This window comes from Neofelis nebulosa, chromosome 5 (assembly GCF_028018385.1).
Source record: "Neofelis nebulosa isolate mNeoNeb1 chromosome 5, mNeoNeb1.pri, whole genome shotgun sequence".
Lineage (NCBI taxonomy): Eukaryota > Metazoa > Chordata > Mammalia > Carnivora > Felidae > Neofelis > Neofelis nebulosa.
Window position 1 is genome coordinate 34,216,760 of NC_080786.1, and position 24,140 is coordinate 34,240,899.

The 24,140-nt window shown below is 36.8% G+C and overlaps 1 protein-coding gene across 6 annotated transcripts in view; it reads right to left on the reverse strand.

The window, feature by feature from the left end:
- Nucleotides 1-1,993: 1,993 nt before the first annotated feature.
- Nucleotides 1,994-24,140, reverse strand: part of CEP70 (centrosomal protein 70) — a 71,574-nt gene continuing 49,427 nt past the window's right edge. For 5 of the 6 annotated variants that reach the window (XM_058730020.1, XM_058730019.1, XM_058730017.1 and 2 more), the window contains 7 exons: nt 19,393-19,498; nt 12,090-12,260; nt 8,080-8,226; nt 7,736-7,904; nt 7,448-7,562; nt 5,639-5,718; nt 1,994-2,714 (listed from right to left, as the gene is read on the reverse strand). In XM_058730020.1, coding sequence (XP_058586003.1) covers nt 2,653-2,714; nt 5,639-5,718; nt 7,448-7,562; nt 7,736-7,904; nt 8,080-8,226; nt 12,090-12,260; nt 19,393-19,498 — 850 coding nt within the window. In that variant the 3' untranslated portion in view covers nt 1,994-2,652. The remainder of the gene's footprint in view (nt 2,715-5,638; nt 5,719-7,447; nt 7,563-7,735; nt 7,905-8,079; nt 8,227-12,089; nt 12,261-19,392; nt 19,499-24,140) is intronic. The other variant, XM_058730022.1, reaches the window with a different exon arrangement.

The window sequence follows — 24,140 nt, forward strand, 5'->3', positions numbered from 1 at the left end:
AAAATTAAATACAGAGAACAAACAGAGGGTTGATGGGGGCAGGGGAGAGGGGAAAATGGGTGATGGGCATTGAGGAGGGCACCTGTTGGGATGAGCACTGGATGTTGTATGTAAGCTATGAATCATGGGAATCTACCCCCAAAACCAAGAGCACACTGTATACACCCTATGTTAGCCAACATGACAATAAATTATATATATTAAAAAAAGTATAATAGCCATATATATCAAATAGAGATCAGGCTTTTTTTTAAAACAACTTGTGGAATATGTATAAATTTCATCACATAAAAAGTGACAAAGAAACAACAATTTCCAAAGACCTGATACCAAAAAACAAAACATGTTCTGACTACAATGCAGTAAAATTAGAAAAAAATAATTTAAAAAAAATAATAAAAAGACAACCTAAGAACCCTACACATTTTCAGACTTAATACTTCTAAACTTCCACTTTTAACCAGGATGGAGTAACAGAAACCAAATTTACCCTTCCACCTGTACCAACCAGAACCAAAACAAAACAAAGAACAGACAAAATACATGAAACAACAATTTTCAAGACACTGGATACCAGGTATGTCCACATAACAGTCTGAACATGAATGTTTATAGCAGTTTTATTTGTAGTAGTCAAAAACTGGAAAATAACTAAAATCTCCATCACTAGGTGAATGGATAAACAAATTGTGGTATATTCATACAATGGAATACTACACAGCAATAGAAAGGAATGAACTGTTAATAAATGCACCATGCAAAAATCTTAAAATAATTATGGTGAAAGAGGCCAGACAAAAAAAGAGAACAACTTTTTAAAATCAATTTTATGATTCCATTTACATGAAATCCCATAAAATGCAAACGAGTCTATAATGACAGAGAACAGATCAGTTGTTGCTTAGGGGTGGCAAGGGGCTGGGTAAATTACCAAGAGCAAAGAGAGAAGCTTTGGAGAGAGATTGGTATGTTTATTATTTTGATTGTGGTGATGGTTTCACAGGTATAGGTGTATCAAAACTTATCAAATTGTATACTTTAAATATGTTCAACCTACTAATCAATTATTCCATAATTAAAAAGTTAAAAAGGGGCCAAACACTAATTTCAGTACTTTACTTATATTTTAAATAATTAAAACTGGATAAAAGTAGATCCAACAGAGGGGACCTAAAGTTCTTACTGGTGGCACTGTCCCATTCAGTGATCCTCCAAAAAACTCTTGAGGCCTCTGAGGAAACGTTTGAAACCTGTTTTAAACTAAGAGTTAACCAGAGATTCTTAAACTAGCTAACAAAATTTAAATTCACATACTTTTTAAATTATATTTTTTCATTTCAGATAACGTTAGATTTTCTAGCTGCCTCACAGCAATTTCTTAGAGTAATCTAATCAGCTCAGAGTATTTACATAATTAAATATCCAATTACTTTTTCTACCCAACTCTCAAAAGACACAGGTCCTTTCACAGACTGTGGGCTCGTGTTTGGAAATGTAACTGCAGGGGTGCCTGGGTGGCTCAGTTGGTTGAGCATCTGACTTCAGCTCAGGTCACGATCTCACTGTGAGTTTGAGCCCTGCATCGGGCTCTGTGCTGACAGCTCAGAGCCTGGAGCCTGCTTCAGATTCTGTGTGTGCGGCTCTCTTTCTGCCCCTCCCCAACTCACACTCTGTCCCTCTCTCTCCTTCAAAAATAAATAAACATTAAAAAAAAATTTTAGAAATGTAACTGCAGCCTAACAAAACAAAGAATTTTAAATCTAGAAAGAACCTAGGCCTGCTACTTATAACAGAGTGGCAAGGGATTGGGGGCGGGGGGGGGAGTAATACTGGTCCCTTAAGAAACTCAGACTTAATATTGAGAACAGAGAATAAGTAGAAGCAGCAATAAAAGCATTCTTATGTAAAATAAAATGCAGCAAGGATCAGCCGTGTAAGAGAATATGACTCATTCTATGTGAATAATGCAAATAAGTCACTGAGGACACTTACATTTGGAAATTCTTCACAAGAACTTTATTTAAGATTTCATGTCCTTATAAAAAGTACATTACATCAAGATTGCAAAAAAGACACTTTTTTCAGTGAGAGACTATTATCTACTCCTATTACCTCATAATTCATTTCCTAACCTAACCCAAAGATAAAACATTTTTTCCTTCTTCCTTTTCTTCCTCCAGCTTTGAAAGGTCAAGTGCCATGAAGGATATCTCAGTAGAATGTGCAATTTCCTTGCCAGGAAAGCAGTAGGTTCCTATTGGCTGAATTCAAGACAGCCATTGGCAATCCTTATTCCCAGAATAAAAAAGGTCACTAAACCCTCAATTTAAATGCAATCTTTCTATTGTTTGCAACCTGTCTCCCTGAGTTTTTCTTTTACTTACACACTACATTTTAAAACAATCTTATAAAGCACTCAAGAATTGCTTAAGATTAAAGGATTTAAAGTTAACTTACCACTTTAGCTTAGCAACTATTTTCTCTATAAGAATCTCAAAGTTAATAAAAATATAGATGGGAAGACCCAATATTAAGAAGGGGATGAATTCTGAGAGTAAATACATTTTTAACCCTTGTCTTAAAGCACGATCCTACAAAATACTCAGAATGTTAAGAATGCAATTTACACAGTAAAAATAATTTGATTTGTTTTCAGTATGAAAGTATTTTTAATTTCTTTACTGCAGGTACAATGGCATCCAAGTCATCAATTTCTGTAACAGAAAAACAAGAATAAGAATACTTTATCTAGTGATAGGCTCAGATGAAATGACAATCTCTCTGGAAAGGAAAACCTCAAATGCAAAGGCAACACTAGCACTTTGATGCACATGAAATTTTTACCCAATAGTGGTGATAAGAGTATCACTGATTGAAACAAAGATGCTTTACAGGGCATCTGTTTGTAAAAGCTACCATATACCAACAAGTATCCTCTGACTCTGATATTAATCTCATTAGCAGTGTCCTCTTATTAAGAGATCATACTGGCCACATTTGCGATATGTCATTGCCTCTTTAAATCTATATAATTACATGGGTGAGCCTACATGGTCAAATCCTGCGTAGAAGCTGTCTCTCTTCTGGGTACCCATCTGAGGACTTAATGATTTCTTCTCATGGAACATAGTCCTCTCCTTAATTCTACTGGACAAATTTCTCATTAGTAAGATCATTCTGAGGTCTACCTTTTAGATGAAACAACATATCTACCTAATAAAAAGTGTGAGGCTTCTCAAAGTACAAATCTCAGATGCAATGTACTGCAGAGCTTAGCCTGGTCCACCTTACCAGATAAACTAGCTCAGGTTCTTCTCTGCCAGATTCTTTGTGAATTTGGTTTCTCTTTCTAAGACTGTCTGCTTCCAACCAGCCTGTTAGAATTCAGTCTGAAAGCTCTTGGTCACTGGAGAAGCAAGGTCCTTTTCTCTCATTATCTAGACTCCAGCCCCAAAAGCCCCAGTGGGAGGTTCTCTAGATTCTGACCACTTTTTTCTACATTATTCTGCTAGGCCACTGTTTATAAATTCATTTTCTTTTATGTAAAAATGCTTCCTTAGATTCCACCTCTCTTCTTCCATGTTTAGCTGAATTTTGGTTGTTTTTCCTTTAGCCTAAATTTATAGCCTATGCTACTTAAGCTCCTGACTTCACTCAGAATACTTGTCTAGATACACTTACAAAGCATCAGGATATAAGAAAAAATATATATGCAGATCTACAACAGATTATTTGATTCATACTTCATATCACGATAAGATACAAGATCAAGTTATTTCCTGAACCCCATTCTGAAATCACACTTGTTTTTTCACTACATGAGAAATCTGCCTTATAAATAAATCCCACAGAGAAGGATCTTGGCTGGTATGAGAATATTCTCAGCTAATCATACCACTTATGTAAGAAAACAAAGTCTTTCTCCATATCTGGTATTCAGTACAACATTCCATAGTTCTAAATGCTTAAAATGACATCTAGTAATGATAAAAATAGTTATGTTTGCCAAACAATTTTAACTTTCCCAATGTTAAGTGTCATATGTAACTCCAGAGTTTCAACTGTGACAAAAATACAGAGTTCATCTGCAGAGAGATATGGCTTATTGAAGTAAATGATGCCACATGAACCATGCTGAGTACCGTATCTAAGAGGAAGTTTCTATAGAAGGATTCTGAAATAAGTGTTACCTGTACACCAACTGAAATGTTTATTAATGATGAGAACCTCACTGTTTAACTGCTACCACAAAGCAAGAAAAATATTATTCTATGAAACAAAGCTGTTTGGAATACGAGGCAACACATTTCTGTGCCTAAAACACATTCAGTCACTGTCTCCCTTGCTTCCACAGTCTACATAAAATAGGCCACAAAACTTTTATGTTTACTAGGCTAGATATTCCAGTCAGATGTTTCTTTCATTTATTCATCTTCTTACCAAATTTTAATTTACTCATTCCCTTATCTTCTACTAAACCTCATTTTCTCTTCTAATTTAAGAAATTTATTAAATGTCGGCTCTATGCCCAATGTGGGGCTTGAACTCACAACCATAAGATCAAGAGTCACAGCCTCTACCACCTGAGCCAGCCAGGTGCCCCCTCCTCTTCTAATTCAATTTCTTATGGTCAAAGAGGCATTCTTTAAAAAAAAAAAAAAAAAAAAAAAAAAAATCTTTCAAATGAGCATATAAAAAAAAATTAATCACTGAATAAATCACTTTAAACTTTAAAAGTGTTCTTAATAGTACGATAAATTACTTTTATAACCATATATAATCACACTTAAGAGACTTAGAGGCACCTGGGTGGCTCAGTCAGTTAAGCATCTGACTTTGGTTCAGGTCATGATCTCTCAGTTCATGAGTTCAAGCCCTTTGTCAGGCTCTGTGCTGACAGCTCAGAGCCTGAAGTCTGCTTCAGATCCTGTGTCTCCTTCTCTCTCTGCCCTACCCTTACTTGCACTCTCTCTCTCTCAAAAATGAATAAACATGAAAAAGAAATTTTATAAGATAAGAGACTTGGGTCTCTGTTTTGCCTAAAATTCCTAAATAAGTTACATTTTTTCCCTTCAAGAGATAAAACTAACAAAACTCTCAATATGAACAAAAATGCAAATATATATCTTCCCTACTATATATAGGTTTATAAATGTGTCTTTCTTTATACAGATGTTTACTTTACATTACTTATCACCTGAGAAGGAAATTTAATTTGTGTATTTAAAAAACATAGTAAGTTCTATCTTAAAAAAAAAAAAGAAGGAAGAAAAAAAACAACACAAAACATCTTCCAAGATCATAAATTCTACCACGATTTCTTCTCATTAAGCCATGACAGAGTTAGGGTTAAACTGGGCCCAGCCAGAGTAATGCCATTTCTCCTTTTAAGATTTCAAAACAAAGGCAATCCCCAGCTCCTTAAAGGATATGTACCGTCTCTGTTCTGTAGACCAACCCTAACCAACTCTAACTGCAAGTTAGGAGTGTGTTTCCAGAACTGTTAGTGCTTTTTAGACACTTTCTAACAAAACACTTCTAGGTACAAGCACTAATACAGTGACTAAGGAACACTCTTCCCTCCAACCCAATGATATCTTAAGACTCAAAATTTAACCACCAACAACAAAGATCTTACCTAAGATTTCAAGTAGATCATTAGTAAATGCCTGAAATGCTGGGAAAAATTCCTCATGTTCTTCCAATTTGTTGATAATGCTTTTAAAAAAAAATGCACAGTTTACACTGAATTTCCAACTTAAGGTTTGCATTTGATTGAAAATAAAACATTTTCACAATGTTAGGAAATTTCCTGCTAATTTAAATATAAATGTAATAATAATTTACTGCAATCCTTGATTTTTGAGCTCTGTGTTGATCTTTTACTACTTTTGTAGAGAAGTATCTACTATCAGTGTAAACACGTGTTCCAAAGTTAAATTTATGTAACACTCCTGATGTGGAAAACTTTCCATTTAGCTCAAGGATTTTTAAGAGACCTTGCTTTTTAACGTTTTCTAAAAATTGGTTTTTATATCCAGTATTCTACTAAACATTAAGAATAAGTATCAGTAGACAGTATAAATATGGGAAGGGAAAAAAGACCAATAATGAGAGCTATGCTCCTTTTAAAAGCAGCAAGTATCAGGGACGCCTGAGTGGCTCAGTTGTTAAGCATCTGACTTCAGCTCAAGTCATGATTTCATGGTTCCTGAGTTTGAGTCCCATATCAGGTGAGCTGGAGCCCTGCTTCTCTCTCCACACCCCCTCACTCACTTGTGCCCTCTCTCTCAAAAAATAAAAACAAACAAATAAACCCACTTGTTTTGAGGTACCTGGGTGGTTCAGTCGGTTGAGCAGCGGCCAACTCGATTTCAGCTCAGGTCTTGATCTCACATTCCTGAGTTTAATCCCAGCATTGGGCTTTGCGCTCACAGCATGGAACCTGCTTCTGATCCTCTGTCTCCCTCTTTCTGCCCCTACCCCACTCATGCTCTCCTCCCATCTCTCTCTCCCTCTCTCTCAAAAACATTTTTTTTACTGTTTATTTTTGAGAGAGAGAGAGAGAAAGACAGAGAGGGAGAGAGACAGAGTGAGAGCCAGGGAGGGGCAGAGAAAGAGACAGAATGGGAAGCAGGCTCCAGGCTCTGAGCTGTCAGCACAGAGCCTGATGCAGTGCTCAAACCCACAAGTCTTAAGACCATGACCTGAGCCAAAGTCAGGTGCTTAACCGACTGAGCCACGCAGGTGCCCCTCTCTCGCTCTTAAAAATAAATAAAAGTTAAAAAAAAATTAAAAAAAAAAAAGCATCAAGTATCAGAAAACTCAAGTGTCAGATTAGGTAAGGATTTTTCTTGGAAAACTTACATAATATATGGAATAGGTGGTTTATGTATGTGTTCCTCTTCCCATATGTTACAGTACCAAATTGGGGGGAGGGGGTGGGAAGAGTTGCTTGAAGTATAGCTAGAATGTTTCAATATTTAAAAAAAAAATCAGATCTTATTTTAGAGATGACTAGCTTTAAAAAAAATCCTTAACATTTATCTTTTAATCAAATAATACACTGTTAGTGATTATTAAGTGGTCTATGGTGGTATATTAAAAATAGGACTGGTTTATATATTCTGAACACTTACATGATGTTGCTAATAAGGTCTGAATTTCTCCATACATAATTTCCCCTGGGAACAGGCTTAGAGCAGTAATGCTGGAGTCCTGACCCACCCTATATAAACTTAGAGTCCCTACAATCTATTTTTACCTTGAAAATGGTTGGCATTCTCTCCATCTATCTATAAGGTGTGAGATATTTTAGACTGTCAAATTATTTAAAAGATGCTATCCCAAACAGGAAAGGTAAATAACTTATAAAGTTTTGAAAGTCTTCAATTTCATCACTCCAAGCATTTTGGATAATATTTTGCAAACTTTTTAAAATAAATACCTTTGGAGATCTTCAGGTCCTAATACCTGCATAACCTGCTCATTCATATTCTCATTAATCAGCCTACACAATTTTCCAACTGTGCTCACCAACACACACAATGAAGTTGAACTATCTGTAAGAAAAAAATAAAAGGGTATTTTAAAACTGAATTTTCAAAATCATTAAATCAAATACTTTATGCTTCCATTATCCTCAATTTTTTACTTAAAAAATTTTAACCTACTTTTACTTGATTTATCAGGAATAATTCGTAAATGGGGGCCAGACAGGGCAAAGAGTCATCACCTAATTCTAAGAGTTCTTGGAGGTTTCTCACAGCATTGTTCATTTCTCCAAGCCTAGTATAAACTTCATTCATTCGAGGATAGACTCCATTTAAAGAAGGCACATCAAATAATTTTTGGAAGTGAGAAACAATAGCTTGCAAAGTTTTTAAGTTTGGTATATTGCTGTCCTGTCCAAAAGAGAAAGAGAAAGATGGTCCACGTCTTAAAATAATCCCAAGGCTTTAATAAAAACTTTAAAAAGAGACATAGAATTCTAGTAGAATATCAATATCTGTATCAGTATCCGTTTTTAAGATAAGATTACATTAAAATGTGAAAATTTACAGAAGTATTAAGCATTACCTTTTCCTTATTTTCAACTTCTTCTAACATGGTATCTACTATAAATAACAGATCTTCAACTCTGATACCTTCATTTTCATCCTGCTTTTTTAAATTATGCCAAGGCACCAGTTCTGCAGACAGTATTTTCAAGGACTTATACAAATCCTTTATAACAAAAGAAACAACATGGTATTATTGATTTTTTAAAAAGTTTCCATGATGATAATAAAATACAGTAAAAACTTGGATTCCAAGTAACTTGTTCTGCAAGTGTCCTGCAAGACGAGCAAACATTTCTAATAAATTTTAAGTTGATAAGCTAGTGATGTCTTGCAGTACAAGTAGTACGTGACGCCAAACGTCACATCATCACAACTGAACCAATGGTCTCTCTCTCTCTCTCTCTCTCCCTCTCACTGAGGGATTGTGGGTGATCAGTCTCCCATGCTCGGATGCTTGGTCTCAGGCCATGGTGTTTGGCAAAAATCAGTGATTTTTCAGAACTTTGGAAGGTGCCCTCAACCAACACTAGTGTATGTTTCGTCACTTCAAAGCACCTATGGACAGTCCTTTGCTTTTCCATACAAGAGTAAGCTTAGGAATGCATTGCTTCAATGCTAGGTCACTGAATAGGTTCCTTGTTAAAGTTGACCAAAACGAGAAAGATTCCATTTGAGCCAACAGACAACAGTGATTCCGTTAGTGATAGTGGTATAACCCTCCTCTCTTTTGTCTCTCTCACACCAGCCACAAAGGTTTTCAAAGGTAAGTGCAGGTTAATTTATTTTTCTTTATTACTTTGTATTAGATTACAGTATTGTAATCATTTTTACATGAATATTTCTGGATTGTGGAATGAATGTTCTGAGTTTCCATGATTCCTTATGGGGAAATTTGCTTTGATATACAAGTACTTTGGATTACAAGCATGTTTCTGGGATGAATTATGCTCACAAACCAAAGTTTTACTGTAAAATTATCCAGGCAGGTATGTGTGTGTGTATGTGTGTATGTATGTGTATGTGTATATATATATATATATATATATATATATATATATATATATATAAAACATTTGGGCTCCTGAGTGGCTCAATCGGTTAACCATCCAACTCTTGATTTCGGCTGAGGTCATGATCTCATGATTCATAGGATTGAGTCCTGAGTGTCGGGCTCTGGGCTGACAGCGTAGAACCTGCTTGGGATTCTCTCTCCCCCTCTCTCTCTCTTCCCCTCCCCAAATCACACTCACACTTGCTCTTTCAAAAATAAACATTAAAAAAGTTATATATAGGGGCACCTGGGTGGCTCAGTCGGTTAAGCGTCCGACTTCGGCTCAGGTCACGATCTTGCGGTCCGCGAGTTCGAGCCCCGCGTCGGGCTCCGGGCTCATGGCTCAGAGCCTGGAGCCTGCTTCCGATTCTGTGTTTCCCTCTCTCTCTGCCCCTCCCCCGTTCATGCTGTGTCTCTCTCTGTCTCAAAAATAAATAAATGTTTAAAAAAAAAAAAAGTTATATATATATATATACACACATATATATAAACAAGAATTGTGTGTATTTATGTTTTATATATATATATATATATATACATATATATACATACATATACATATATATACACACATATATATATATATATGTATATATATATATATATAAAATCAAACCATCATCGGTACCTTTTTTATTTTTAATGTTTATTTTTGAGAGAGAAAGAGAAACAGCACAAGTGGGGGAGGTATAGAGAGAGAGGGAGACAGAGAATCGAAAGCAGGCTCCAGGCTCTCAGCTGTCAGCACAGAGCCTGATGCCAGGCTCAAACTCACGGACCATGAGATCATGACCTGAGCCGAAGTCAGATGCTTAACTGACTGAGCCACCCAGGCGCCCCAATCAGTATCTTTTTAAAATATCATTACCATTTTAGAAAAAGTCTGTTATATTGCTTTCTCCAGGTAAATATAGGGCTTACACAAAACATGATATATTGATGATCTCCAATCTATTGTTTTTAATTTATTTATTTTGTGAAACAGGGAGAGCACACGCAGGTAGGGGAGGGGCAGAGAGAGAGTGAGGAAGAATCCCAAGCAGGCTCTGCAAACATTTCTAATAAAATTTAAGTTGATAAGCTAGTGATGTCTTGCAGTACAAGTAGTACTGTTAGGGCAGAGCCCAATGTGGGGCTCGAAGATCACGACCCCAGCCAAAATCAAGAGTCAGCACTTAACCGACTGAGCCACCAAGATACCCCTTGATTATGTCAACTCTAGATGTTTAAAGTAATTATGTTATTTATTAGTACTATATGTTATTTAAGTACTTATTTTTTTAACTATTGATGGATAAAAAATAAACCTGAATATTTTATAACAGATTTATTGAAATGTAATTCACCTAACATAAAATTCACCCTCTGTTAAGTGTACAATTCAGTAATCCTAATCAATTTACAGAGATGTGCAACTATCACCATTATCTAATTTCAGAACATTTTCATCACCCCCAAAAGCAATGTCATTCCCCTTCACAGCCACTCCCCATTCTTCCCTGTCCCCAATCCCTGGGTCACTACTAATCTACCTTCTGTTTCTATGGATTTGCCTATTCTGGGCATTTCACATAAAGTGGAATTATACAGTAAGTGTCCTTTTGTGACAGGCTTTCCTTCACTTAGGATAATGTGTTCAGGATTCATCTATTATAGCATTTATCTCCAGGCAGGTTTTTATCTTGAAAAAAATTAACTTAAAAGATTCTAAATTAAATTAATTCTAGTCTTCATGACAGCCTACTTAATCTTCTTGGCCTAGACAAATTGTCCCACTCTATTTTATTTTTAATTTTTTTAATGTTTATTTATTTTTGATAGAGAGCACACGCGAGTGGGGGAGGGACGGAGAGAGAGAGAGAAACAGAATCCGAGACAGACTCCAGGCTCTGAGCTGTCAGCACAGTGCCCGATGAGCGTCTCGAACTAATGAACCACGAGATCATGACCTGACCTGAAGTCAGATGCTTAACTGACTGAGCCACCCGGGCACTCCTGTCCTAATCTATTTTTTTTTTTTTTTTTTATTTTTGGGACAGAGAGAGACAGAGCATGAACGGGGGGGGTGGGGGGCAGAGAGAGAGGGAGACACAGAATCGGAAACAGGCTCCAGGCTCCGAGCCATCAGCCCAGAGCCTGACGCGGGGCTCGAACTCACGGACCGCAAGATCGTGACCTGGCTGAAGTCGGACGCTTAACCGACTGCGCCACCCAGGCGCCCCTGTCCTAATCTATTTTAAACTGTGCACAAAGGACAAAGCTACTGTAAGTTTAAAACTCTAAGACTGGTCAATTGGTAAGTAAGACTGGTAAATAAACATTTACTGAGCATCTACTATGTGCATGGCACAGTGCTTGGCCCTTTAGAGCACTGCTGTCCTCTCTCCCCTCTTTGTATTCTCTCTCTCTAAAATAAACAAACAAAAAAAGGGGGGGTGCCTGGGTGGCTTGGTCAGTTAAGCATCAGCCTTCAGCTCAGGTCATGATCTCACAGTCCATGAGTTTGAGCCCCACGTCGGGCTCTGTGCTGACAGCTCAGAGCCTAGAGCCTGCTTCGGATTCTGTGTCTCCCTCTCTCTCTGTCTGCGCCTCCCCTGCTTGCACTCTGCCTCTATCTCTCTCTCAAAAATAAAAATAAAACATTAAAATAAAAATACATTAATTAAATAAATTAAAAAAAAAAGAAAGTGAAGAAATTTTTATCTTCCATGGATAGAAAGAATAAGTAAAAGTAGTATTGGCTGCTTCTGGACTATTAACTGCTCTACAGAATAAACAAATGTGGACAGTTTTGAAAGAAGGAAAATTATTTCAAATATGAAGAAGGAAAAAATCCCCAATTAAAATGAATGAAGAACAAAATATCACATCTGAGGAGAAATAAGGGCCAGGAAAAGCTGCAGCATGGAGACACCAAAAAGAGGAAGATGAAAGTACAGTAGGGTCTATATAATAAAGAATATTCAACCCTTTACCTTTAGGGAAGTCAGCTGATCTGCCCACATTTCTATTATAGGAATAAGATGCTCAAATCCACAGTCTTGAACAAAATCTTTATGAAAATGTTGGGCTCCTCCTTTGCTCTGTTTATGAATTATTACTGGAGCTCTTGGATTGTGAACAACTGAATTGATGCTACTCAGCACCTTTAAAAAAAGATAATGTTTTAGTTGAAAGGTCTATCATAGTCCTATCCAAGTGGTCTAGGTTACAGGAGTGCTTTCTATGTTAATGTATCATCATTTTCAGAATTAATTTTGGACATTAAGAAGCTCTTCAACTGACACCTGTAATGTTTTGGAAGTACAGTAGTTGCATCAACAGAATTAAACATGTAATTCTAATGAGAACTACAGACTTCATAGAAAAGCGAAATGCATTTCAAATGATTTAGACTTGAAAGTAGTTATGAATGACCTCTTACAATCCACACAGGGAAAAATAATCATCAATATATCCTTAGCTAGAGTCTCACATTTCTCTAATTCTATCTCCTCATATTTAAGCTAAATCAGATGTTAAAAGGGTCATTTCCTGTTGTTTGTTTCATAGCTTCAATTAAAGGCCAAAGTGTAAGGACAGTGAATAATAAAGTCCCACACATTCTATACAAAAATCCTGGAAACATCATGCCAATTCTGGAAACCCCAGACCCAATTCAGAGAACTCATCCGTAATATGTTGTTCCTCTACAACCACTCTCAGTACCAAAATCTGTATTAATGAAGGCTCTAAAGAGAAAGAGAAACAATGTATATGTATATAAATACATCTAAAGAGATTAATTTTAAGGAATTGGCTCACAAAATTATGGAAACTGAGAAGTCCCAATTTCTGCAGTAGGCAAGCTGGAGACCCAGGAGAGTCAAGGAAATACTTCTACTTTGAATGCCCACAGGCTTAAGACACAGGAAGAGACAATACTTTAATTCAAGTTTGAAGGTAGGAAAAAACTCATGTCCCAGCTCAAAGGCTCCCTCTTATTAACCCTTTTTGTTTTAGTCATGTCTTCAAATGACTGGATGAGACCCATTCACATTAGGGAAGGCAATCTGTTTTATCCAGTCTACCAAATCAAATGTTAACCTTATCCATAAACACCCTCACATATTCATATGTGACATATTCAGAATAATCTTTAACCAAATATCTGGGCACCCCATGGCCCAGTCAAGTTGATACATAAAATGAACTATCATAAATACCCACATAATCATTACCTGGATTCAACAACTGTTAACATTTTCCCATATTTGCTCACTCTATTTTTAGCTGAATCATCTGAAGAAAATATAGACATGATAAAATTTTATCCTCAAATACTTAAGTATGCATCTCTTAAAATAGGCATATTCTCCTACAAAATCATAACACCATTATTATATATAAGAAATTTAACAGTAATTCCCTAATATTATCAATGCCTGGAGTGAATTTTAAATATCTTAACATGTATAATATGTGACTATACGCCCCCTGTTGAAAGTTATGAGTTCTACCTTATATATCATCCAAGGAAAGGAGGAGACCCAAAATGGCAAGTTTAAAGGGAAAAGAGTAGGTGTGCCTGGGTGGCTCAGTCGATTAAGCATCTGACTCTTGGTTTTGGCTCAGGTCATGATCTCGCAGTTCATGAATTCAAGCCCCACATTGGACTCTGTGCTGACAGTGCGGAGCCTGCTTGGGATTCTCTCTCTCCCATCTCTCCCTACCTGGTTTGCTCACTCTCTCTCTCTTTCTCTCAAATAAATTTTTTAAAAAAGGGGGAGGAAAGTAATTTCCATATTTACCTCCATCAAGTCCATATCATTTAATAAATAATTACATAAGCATAAAGACAAGATACTATTTTGATCTCGGATCTTTGTCCCTACTCATACTTCAAGCTATATTCATAGGTCTCCTGGTAATAAAACTTCAGATGTTTGGGGCGCCTGGATGGCTCCATCGGCTAAGCGTCCAACTTCGGCTCAGGTCATGATCTCGCGGTTTGTGAGTTCGAGCCCCGTGTCGAACTCTGTGCTGAGCCTGTTTCGGATTCTGTGTCTCCCCATCTCTTGACCCCTACCCTGCTCATGCTCTGTCTCTCTCTGTCTCTCAATAATAAATAAAGGTTAAAAAAAAATTAAAAAAAAAAAAAACTTCAGATGTTTACTTACAAGTTTTCTTTTTTAGTTTAAGAGAGAATATTTCAACATTTTTTTCTCTTGTATGTATGTATGTATTTATTCACATAGCTTATTTATTTATTTTGAGAGAGACAGAGAGAGAGCAGGAGGGGCAGAGAGGTGGGGGAGAATCCTGAGCAGACTCCACACCATCAAGTGCAGAGACTGAAATGGGGCTCAAAATCACAAACTGTGAGATCATGACCTGAGCTGAAACCAAAAGTCGGACACTAGCCAAGTGAGCCACCCAGGCACCCTCTCTTGTATTTACACATATTTTAATGGAGAAACTATATCCCCTTCACAGATTTATTACTGACGGCAGAGCATTTCTTATGACTTGACCACAGTCAGATGACTGGCAGAAAAATGTGTATTAACAATGAGAAAATAGTAAAATGACTTAAACAATTACCAGAGAGATGAGAATTAAAACAAAAACAACCCAACTCACAAATAGGTCTTATCTTATTCAGAAACAGTTTGCAGATACTGATAAACTCTTGATATGGATAAAAACTGTATCTTGAAAGTAAACATTAGACAAGTAGAAAAGAATTAAGATAACAGATGTCATAAGTACTAGAAAAGAAAAAGAAGACAAATCTCAACCTAGCAAATTTCAGGAAAAAAAAAAAAAGAATGGAACTAGAAAACATATAAATAGAAAACAAAGATGTCAGGAATAAAAGCAGATATAGGAGTAAGGTCTCAATATCTATGATGGTTTAATTGCCTATTAAAAGACAAAGCCTCTCAAATTGAATCTAAGAAACAAAATGAAATAAAAGAAACTCAGTTACATGCTGGGTACAAGAGAGTTATCAAAAAAAAAAAATGTTTTCAGAAAATTGCCTGGAAATGAAAATCAACACAGATATATGAAGAACCAGCAACAACCAATTAAAAAATGTAATAGAGGAAAGGATGCCATTCTTGATAGCAATACAAGTTATAAAATACCTAGGAAATAAACTAACAAGAAACGTCCAAGAGCTAAATTTAAAAATATATAGGGGTACCTGGGTGGCTCAGTCGGTTAAGCGTCCAACTTCAGCTCAGATCATGACCTACCGGTCCATGAGTTTGAGCCCTGAGTTGGGCTCTGTGCCGACAGCTCAGAGCATGGAGCCTGCTTCAGATTCTGTCTCCTTGTCTCTACACTCATGTGTATTCTCACTCTCTCTCTCTCTCTCAAAAGTCAATAAACATAAAAAAAAAAAAAAATAGCTCTTTAAAAAAATTGAAAAAATATATACATAAAGCTTTATTCAAGGCTATAAAGGAAGGCCTAAAGAAAATTAGAGACATATTTCTGAGACGATTAAAAAATGTAAATGTGTCATCTTTCCAAATATTAATCTAAAAAGTTAATTCAATTTCAGTTGCTCTCAATAGGATCTATTTTTGAATCTGACAAACTGTTCATCCAGGAGAGTAAATGTGCTAAAAATATAATAAAGGAAAAATTTTAAAAGAACGATGCCTAAGATTCTTTTCCTAAAAGGTATCAAAACCTACTATAAAATTACAGAAAGTAAAAGAATATGGGAAATAGTATAAAAATGGAATAGACTAAGGAGTCTAGAAATAAATAAACCTATGCATATGAGTGGATATGACAGAGGTTTCATTTCAGTGGAGTAGAGAAAGAATGTCTATGAGAAACTGCAAACTCAAATGCATCTAGAAGCAAGTTAAGACCATGAGTGAGTGAAGCAAGCATGGCCAGGGGCTATGGCTAACTAAAGAGCACATGCCCATATGTGACAAGAGAAAGGCATAATTCTGCTCTGATAAGGACTATGCAGGAATTTGTTGCCAGATTCTGTAGCTTTTTAAGAGAAGGTAGAAAAAAGAACAAATAAAATATCTTAATTTTTAAAATATTGGTAATTAATTCAAAGTTTAAAAAACCCTGTTTGAGTCCAATAAAATAAGAGCACAGGCCCAGTTCAGTCAGTAAACAGGCTGGCTTGATCACTATCTATTCAATAAATGGTCTATAAAAATCACTAAGGTTAGGGGTGCCTGGATGGCTCAGTCAGTCGAGTGTCCGACTTTGGCTCAGATCATGATCTCACGGTTTGTGAACTCGAGCCCCGCATGAGGCTCTGTACTGACAGCTCAGAACCTGGAGCCTACTTCAGATTCTGTGTCTCCCTCTCTCTGCCCCTCCCCCACTCATACTATGTCTCTCTCAAAAACAAATAAACATTAAAAAAAAATCACTAAGGTAAGATCTCTACATCACACCACATAGAAAATTACAATTCAGAGGGACTAAATGTCTAAATAAAAACAGAACCATGTAAGGACCTTAAGAAAATAAATTTATATATAATAACAGTCATAATAATAATACCAACAAAAGCAACAACACAAACAATAAAAAGGGAAATGGCATAAGAGAGGAGAATAGGACAGACCAACAACCAGCAAATGAAATGGGTTAGTAAACAAAAATCTCCCCCTCTCTCTAAGTAAATAAATAAATAAACAAACTTTAAAAAAGAGAGAGAGTGAGAACTACAGGCCAATCTTAAAAATCTTATTAGCTTTTTACTACCCTACTTTTAATTAGGCCAAAGTCTTTCAAGGAGTAAGACAAATTCTAAGTCTAGCTACCTACAGTGTTTTCAGCCAAGAAGACATGCCATGATAAAACAGGATAAGCACACACAAATACAAATATTCTTTACCACCTGATAACTTATTAAACTGAGATGAAAATTAAAGTTCAAATACAGTAAGAATGGGGAACTTTAACACCCCACTTACATCAATGGACAAATCATGTGAACAGAAAATAAACAAGAAAACAAAAGCTTTGAATGACACACTGGACCAGATAGACTTAACAGACATATTCAGAATATGCCATCCTTCAACAGGAGAATATACGCTCTTTTCAAGTGTACATGAATATTCCCCAGAAGAGATCACATATTAGGTCACAAAACAGGCCTCAACAAATACAAAAAGACTCAAATAATACCATGTACCTTTTCTGACCACAACAGTATAAAACTAGAAATTAACCACAAGAAAAAATCTGGAAAGACCACAAATACATGGAGATTAAACAACATGCACTAAACAATGAATGGGTCGACCAAAAAATCAAAGAAGAAATTTTTAAAAATACATGGAAACAAATGAAAATGAAACACAATGGTCCAAAACCTTTGGGATGCAGCAAAAGCAATCCTAAGAGGGAATCCCTAAGAGGGAGTTAAATGGCAAAACAGGCCTACCTTAAGAAGAAAAATCTCAAACAACCTAACCTTATACCTAAAGGCGCTAGAAAAAGAACAAATGAAGCCTAAAGCCAGCAGAAGGAAGGAAATAGTAAATATTAGAGCAGAAATAAATGATATAGAAACTAAAAAACAATAGCACAGATCAATGAAACCAGGAGCTGGTTCTTTGAAAAGATCAAGAAAATTGATAAGCTTCTAGACACACTTATCAAAAAGAAAAGAGAAAGAACCCAAATAAAGTCACAAATCAGAGAGAAGTAACAACCAACACCACAGAAACACAAACAATTGTAAGAGAATATTATGAACAGCCTAGAAGAAATGAATAAATTCTTAGAAACATATAAATTACCAAAACTGAAACAGCAAGAAATAGAAAACTTGAACAGACCAATAACCAGCAAATGAAATGAGTTGGTAATAAAAAAAAACCTCTCTTTCTAAATAAACAAACTTCAAAAAAGAGAGAAAGAGAGAACTACAGGCCAATATTGCTGATGAACAGATGCAAAAATTCTCCATAAAATATTAGCATCCTAATCCAACAATACATTTAAAAAAAAAGCACTCACCACAATTCAGTGGGATTTATTCCTGGGTTGCAAGCGTTGTTCAATATTTGCAAATCAACCAACATGATACATCACATTAATTGAAAGAAAGGATAAGAACCATATGATCATTTCAATAGATGCAGAAAAAGCATATGACAGAGTACAATGTTCATTCATGATAAAAACCCTCAGCAAAATAGGTTTAGAGGGAACATAACTCAACATGTAAAAGCCATATGTGAACAAAAACACAGCTAACATCATCCTAAATGGGGAAAAACTGAGAGCTTTTCCTCTATGAACAGGAATAAGACAAGAATATCCACTCTTACCACTTTTATTCAACATGGTACTGGAAGTCCTAGCCACAGCAATCAGATAACAAAAAGAAATAAAAAGCATCCAAACAACACAAGAAACAGGTGTAGGCAAGGATGTGGAGAAGAAGGAACCCTCTTGCACTGTTGGGGGGGTCAAACTGTGCAGCCACTCTGGAAAACAGCATGTATGGAGTTTCCTCAAAAAGTTAAAAACAGAACTACCCTATGGTCCAGTGATTGTACTACTAGTTATTTACCCAAAGAATACAAAAATACTAACAGAAAGAGATAAATGCATCTTGATGTTTATAGCATTATCTATAATAGCCAAATTATAGAAACAGGCCAAGTGTCCATTGATCAATGGGTAAAGAAGATGTGTATATGCACAATGGAATATTGAACAGCCATAAAAAAATGATGAAATCTTACCATTTGCAACGACATAGATGGAGCTAGAAAGTATTATGCTAATATTTTGTCTCTGAGAGAGAGACAAATACCATATGGTTCCAGTCATATGTCGAACTTAAGAAACAAAATAAGGGCGCCTGGCTGGCTCAGGTGGTGGATGGAGCATGTGACTTTTGATCTTGGGCTTGAAAGTTCAAACCCCATGTTGGGTAAAGAGATTACTTAAAAATTAAAAAAAAAAATTTTTTTTTTGATTAAAGAAAAAGAAAACAAATGAGCTAAGGAAAAAAACTATAGAGAACAAACTGATGGATAACAGAAGGAAGGTGGGTGGGAGGATGGGTGAAATTAGTGATGGGGATTAAGGAGTGCCCTTGTGATGAGCACTGAGTGTTGTATGGACGTGTTGAATCACTCTATTACATAATTGAAACTAATATTATACTGTATGTTAACTAACTGGAATGTAAATAAAAACTAAAAAAAAAATTAAAGAATAAAAGAAAAAAGAAACCAAGGTTCTCTACCAACACCAGTCTCTTTGCCAGCTGTTCAGTACCTGAAAGTATCTCTGGTCAATTAGGGCCTGCTGCTGGTTGTCTTTGATAGGTTCATCTTGTTTCTCTGGGTCCTCCACCTTTTTTTGACTGAGAAGATCCTTTAATCTAAAGGGGAGAAAATAAATCAAGATAACACAAAATGCTTTCCTAGACACCGGATTAAGAAAACAAACTGAGCCAATGATTCAGCTCCCCTCCAACAGCTTTATATCATTTTACATACACATGTGTGTGTGAATGCGTGTATATGCACGTATAAATTTTTTTAATTTAATTTTATGAGCCTAGACTACGAAGATGGAAATGGAGACCAGGCCGAAGAAGTGGAGGTTAAAACAGGCAAGGAGGGCAAGGGGGAAAGTGCAACTTGCCTCCATCCTAGAGTCTGTCTGATGCTGGGGGTCAAGGAGGGAGCCCTGGGTGCAGTCTCTCATTTTAAATTTTCTTAAGGGGCGCCTGGGTGGCTCAGTCGGTTGAGCATCCGACTTCGGCTCAGGTCACGATCTTGCAGTGAGTTCGAGCCGTGTGATGGGCTCTGTGCTGACAGCTCAGAGCCTGGAGCCTGCTTGCGATTCTGTGTCTCCCTCTCTCTCTGCTCCTTCCCCACTCACACACTGTCTCTCCCTTCTTCAAAAATAAACATTAAGGGGCGCCTGGGTGGCTTGGTCAGTTAAGCGTCCGACTTCGGCTCAGGTCATGATCTCACGGTCCGTGAGTTCAAGCCCCACATCATGCTCTGTGCTGAAAGCTCAGAGCCTGGAGCCTGCTTTGGAATCTGTGACTTCCTGTTTCTCTGCCCCTCTCCAGCTCATGCTATGTCTCTGTCTCTCAAAAAATAAATAAAGTTAAAAAAAATTTAAAAAAAACAAATTTTCTTAAAACAGGGCTGACAGGGCAGTTGCCTATGTACTAGCAACGCTTTCCCCTTCCTGAAAGCTATAACACTACAGCTATTCTAGCTCCTTGTAACTAAGAAAACTCACGTAAATAATGTGATGCCCGTGTTACACTATTAATCATTCTCTTATTTCCCAACTGCATATGAATTCATTGATGTTTTAGAAACCTATGCTGTAGGAGAGTAGGCTGTACTCAGAAATATGCTAGGATTGTTTTATTGTCTCCAAAGCACTGAGCAGGGCCTAAGGGCCACAAAACCCCTAAGAGCAGCTAAAAGATTCTTTACATACTTAGTGGACACTCATTCCATGTTGCTAGAAGCAAGAGCTGTGTTTCTTTGTGGAGTTTGGGAAACCCAGAAAACTGCCCCTCCAGCTTAAAATATGCTGTGCTGTCTCCTGCTTTCTAGAGCCATCTCCGTACAATAGGCTTCTATGTACAGATACTTTATAGCTTTTAACCATATCTGAAGCCTTTCTATGATCTCATGATGGCTCCCATTCTGGAGATGAGGGACCAGTTGAAAAGTGGAATGCCAATTTTGTTTTTATAACTCCTGCTTACTTAGTCACAAAGATACAAAATCCATGTAGAGACCAATACAAACCTCTCAGAGCTGTATGTTCCCTAAGTCCTTTTCTCTACATTCCTAGGATTTTTTTATATGATTAAGATGAAAAGAGGGTAGGTTTCCTTCAATCTATCAACTCCAACACTACAACTCTGAAGGTAGCTGTTTGTCTAGGGGAGAAGTCTAGCTCCAGGCCAAAATCCTATGAATTACCTTTCAGGCCCAAACCACTGACAATTACAAAGGCTTTGCCTGGAAAGCTCTGTGAGAGGAAGTTGCCCTCCCACATCAGACTTGGCGCACAGCCTGGGCACTGCAATCTCTGGAGGGAGTTGCTGTCAAGAACTCAGACCCCGGGACTCCACCCTTCCCTTGTGACCCCTTGGCCAGCTGTGCTCACCAGCATTTCTGCATTAGTGCCTCCATCCAGAAGCTCTTTAGTGGGGTGGCCCTGACTGAGGTACTTTTCACTTCTCCTTGTGGGGAGGAGTCCTGACTAATATACTTTTCTCCACTCTGACTCAGTATTTTCCACTCCAAGGCCTTCCCCAGGCCCATGAAACAGCAGGAGTCTTTTGTGCAGGGCTCCTAGGCAGTGATATGTTTCCTTCCATCTGCACAGCATGTCATTCACTGACCCTTGCCTGGTACCTTTCCAATGAGAAGAACGGAACACTAAAAATAGAACATTTTTTGGCTGCTTATACTATTGCAGTAAGTGAATAAAGACTTGGTTGTGCATTTCAGTTTGGTTCACTGTCCTCGGATGACCTTGACATCCATCAGCTCAATACCAGGGTGACAGGATTCTGATTTTGTTTTCTCCTAGCAAAATATAAATACCACTGAAATTAAATGGAATTAGTGTAATACCTTTACTTATCTTGTACTGGCAGACCTCTTTGATCACTTCCTAACAACCGAATTTTATAATCAACCTCTTTGTAATATTAACTCAAATAAGAAAAGTCCATGTGTTCCCATGTTAAATAGATTCATTTGCTATTAAAGACTGATTAGCTGAAAGGCAACTACAAATCTAAAGAAAAAAAAATTTGAATTCTCTCAGGTTCTAAAAGGGGAGAGAGACTTTCCCCTTCTTTTCTTTTAGCATTTTCTTTGGAAAACTTGTAGTTGTAAATCCCTTCTCTCTTTAAGAAGTACGTAAATCTTCTTAACATTTAAATAAGCCTCTTGCCAAGTTTACATCCTAGGAATGTCTTTCATTCTTGGGAGCCTTAGAACCAAATCTTAGACATCAGGGAGGAAGGTGCCTTGTCTCCCTGTGTCTGCCTAGGCTCCTGGCTCTAGGTTGTTAACTTTCTGCTTATTAAAAACATGGAAAGCTTTATTTTTCCTTAGGATAAAGACAATTCACATGTATGTAATGGACTGTATATGCATGGCTATATAATAGAGTGAGATTTCTTTGTAATTTTTTTGGCAGACTGCCTATGATGTACATCACAGTCTAGTTAGATGTTTATTCAGTAATAAAATTGTTCCTTTTTCTACATATGTGGAGAGAATTCACCAGGCTGACAGGATATTTTATTTTTAATTATTTGCCCAACATTTGTAGTTCTTTGAAAAAATATTCTACCTCTGCCACTGCAGAAAATGAAAATTGGAAAAGCTTTACCTTAAAAAAACGTTTTCATCAGGTGTTTTGTTGGTTCCAATTAGGATGATGGCTAAGAGTCAGAATGATTGGGTACAAATCTAATTTCTTTTCAAGTTCTTCCATATACCACCCATGTGATAGGCAAGTTATCTAACATTCCTAATTCCCTGTTTTCACATCTAGATTCTACAGAAGTTCCAAATTAAAAAAATATATATTAACTTTTAAATTACAAATTTGAATTTCTAAAGCATAAATAATTTCTACAAAATCCAACAGAATATAGCAGGGATTGGTTCTAAATCATAATTTTAAAGGCTAATAGTGAAAAGTCAGAGACTCCTGGGTGGTTCAGTCAAGCGTCTGACTCTTGATTTCGGCTCAGGTCATGATCTCACAGTTCATGAGACTGAGCCCCATGTTGGACTCTGACAGCATGGAGTCTGCTTGAGATTCTCTCTCTCTGCCCCACTTGCATGCTCATGCTCTCTCTCTCAAAATAAATAAACATTAAAAAAATTTTTTTTAAATAGCGAAAGGTGAGTTTAAAGACGAGAGCTCAAATGAACAACAAAAATATATACACTCAATTCTCATTATTCATGATAGTTATATTCTATAATGTCACCACAAACACCACAAAGATTGAACCATTGCTCCTAGGCTTAATACAGAGTCAGATTCCTGCATGCATCTGGAAACATTTTCCTCAACTGATTAATATATAAGCTTATTTTATGTGTGTTAACGTTTAAAGATACCTTATTTACTATTGTTGATTCATTAACACTGAACTCATGGCTAACAGTGGTATAACTCACACCTAAGTGAAATTTACTTGGCACGTTTATTTTCTCTGTAAGCCACATGACAGCCTTCTTCCCACTCAGAACGGACACTAGACAGCACTTCAACACTATGCTTGGTGGCCCATCTTGGGGAAATCACCAACAAAAAGCACAAAAATCAAAAAAAAAAAAAAAAAAAGTGGCACTAGAACAACACAAAGAATGCTTCTGTACAGCTATGAGAGCTGAAACAAGAGAAAAAACCATCACCTGTTCAACAGCTGCAAATGTGTGTTGGGCATGTCCATACATGATCATGAAAGTGCCACAACTATTCATGTGGGGATTAAAGATAAATTTTAGCAGGTTAGGCAAATTCACAAATATGGAATCTGAATAGTGAGAACTGACTACCTATCTCTATGTATACGTAAGTACATGACAGTGTGTTTATATCTTCACTAATATACTTGCCTTTAAGTGAGTAAAATTCCTTCGAAGGGGATCAGGATATGCCACTCCAAAATATGCCACTTTGACAGAGGACATGTTTTAAGCCAAAAGAATTTGAGACACGGCAGGTGCCGGAAGGACTCTCTGACCTCCTACTTCTCTCCTGAAGCAGATCATAAGAGCCTTATGTACTAGGTGCCCTCCCTATACCTAGAGGAAAGGACCATCTTCATCTCTGAAGACAGAGGGATTCCAAGAAAGAATCCAAGTTTTCCCCAGTGTACTTGGTTCATGCTCTTTTGTCCTATCAGGTTTTCCACAATTTTCCACTTTATCAAACATTAGTTTAAAAAAAAAATGCTCAGCTTAAACTGTTTCTTCAGGCCTTCATTTCCTTATGAAGACTTTGAT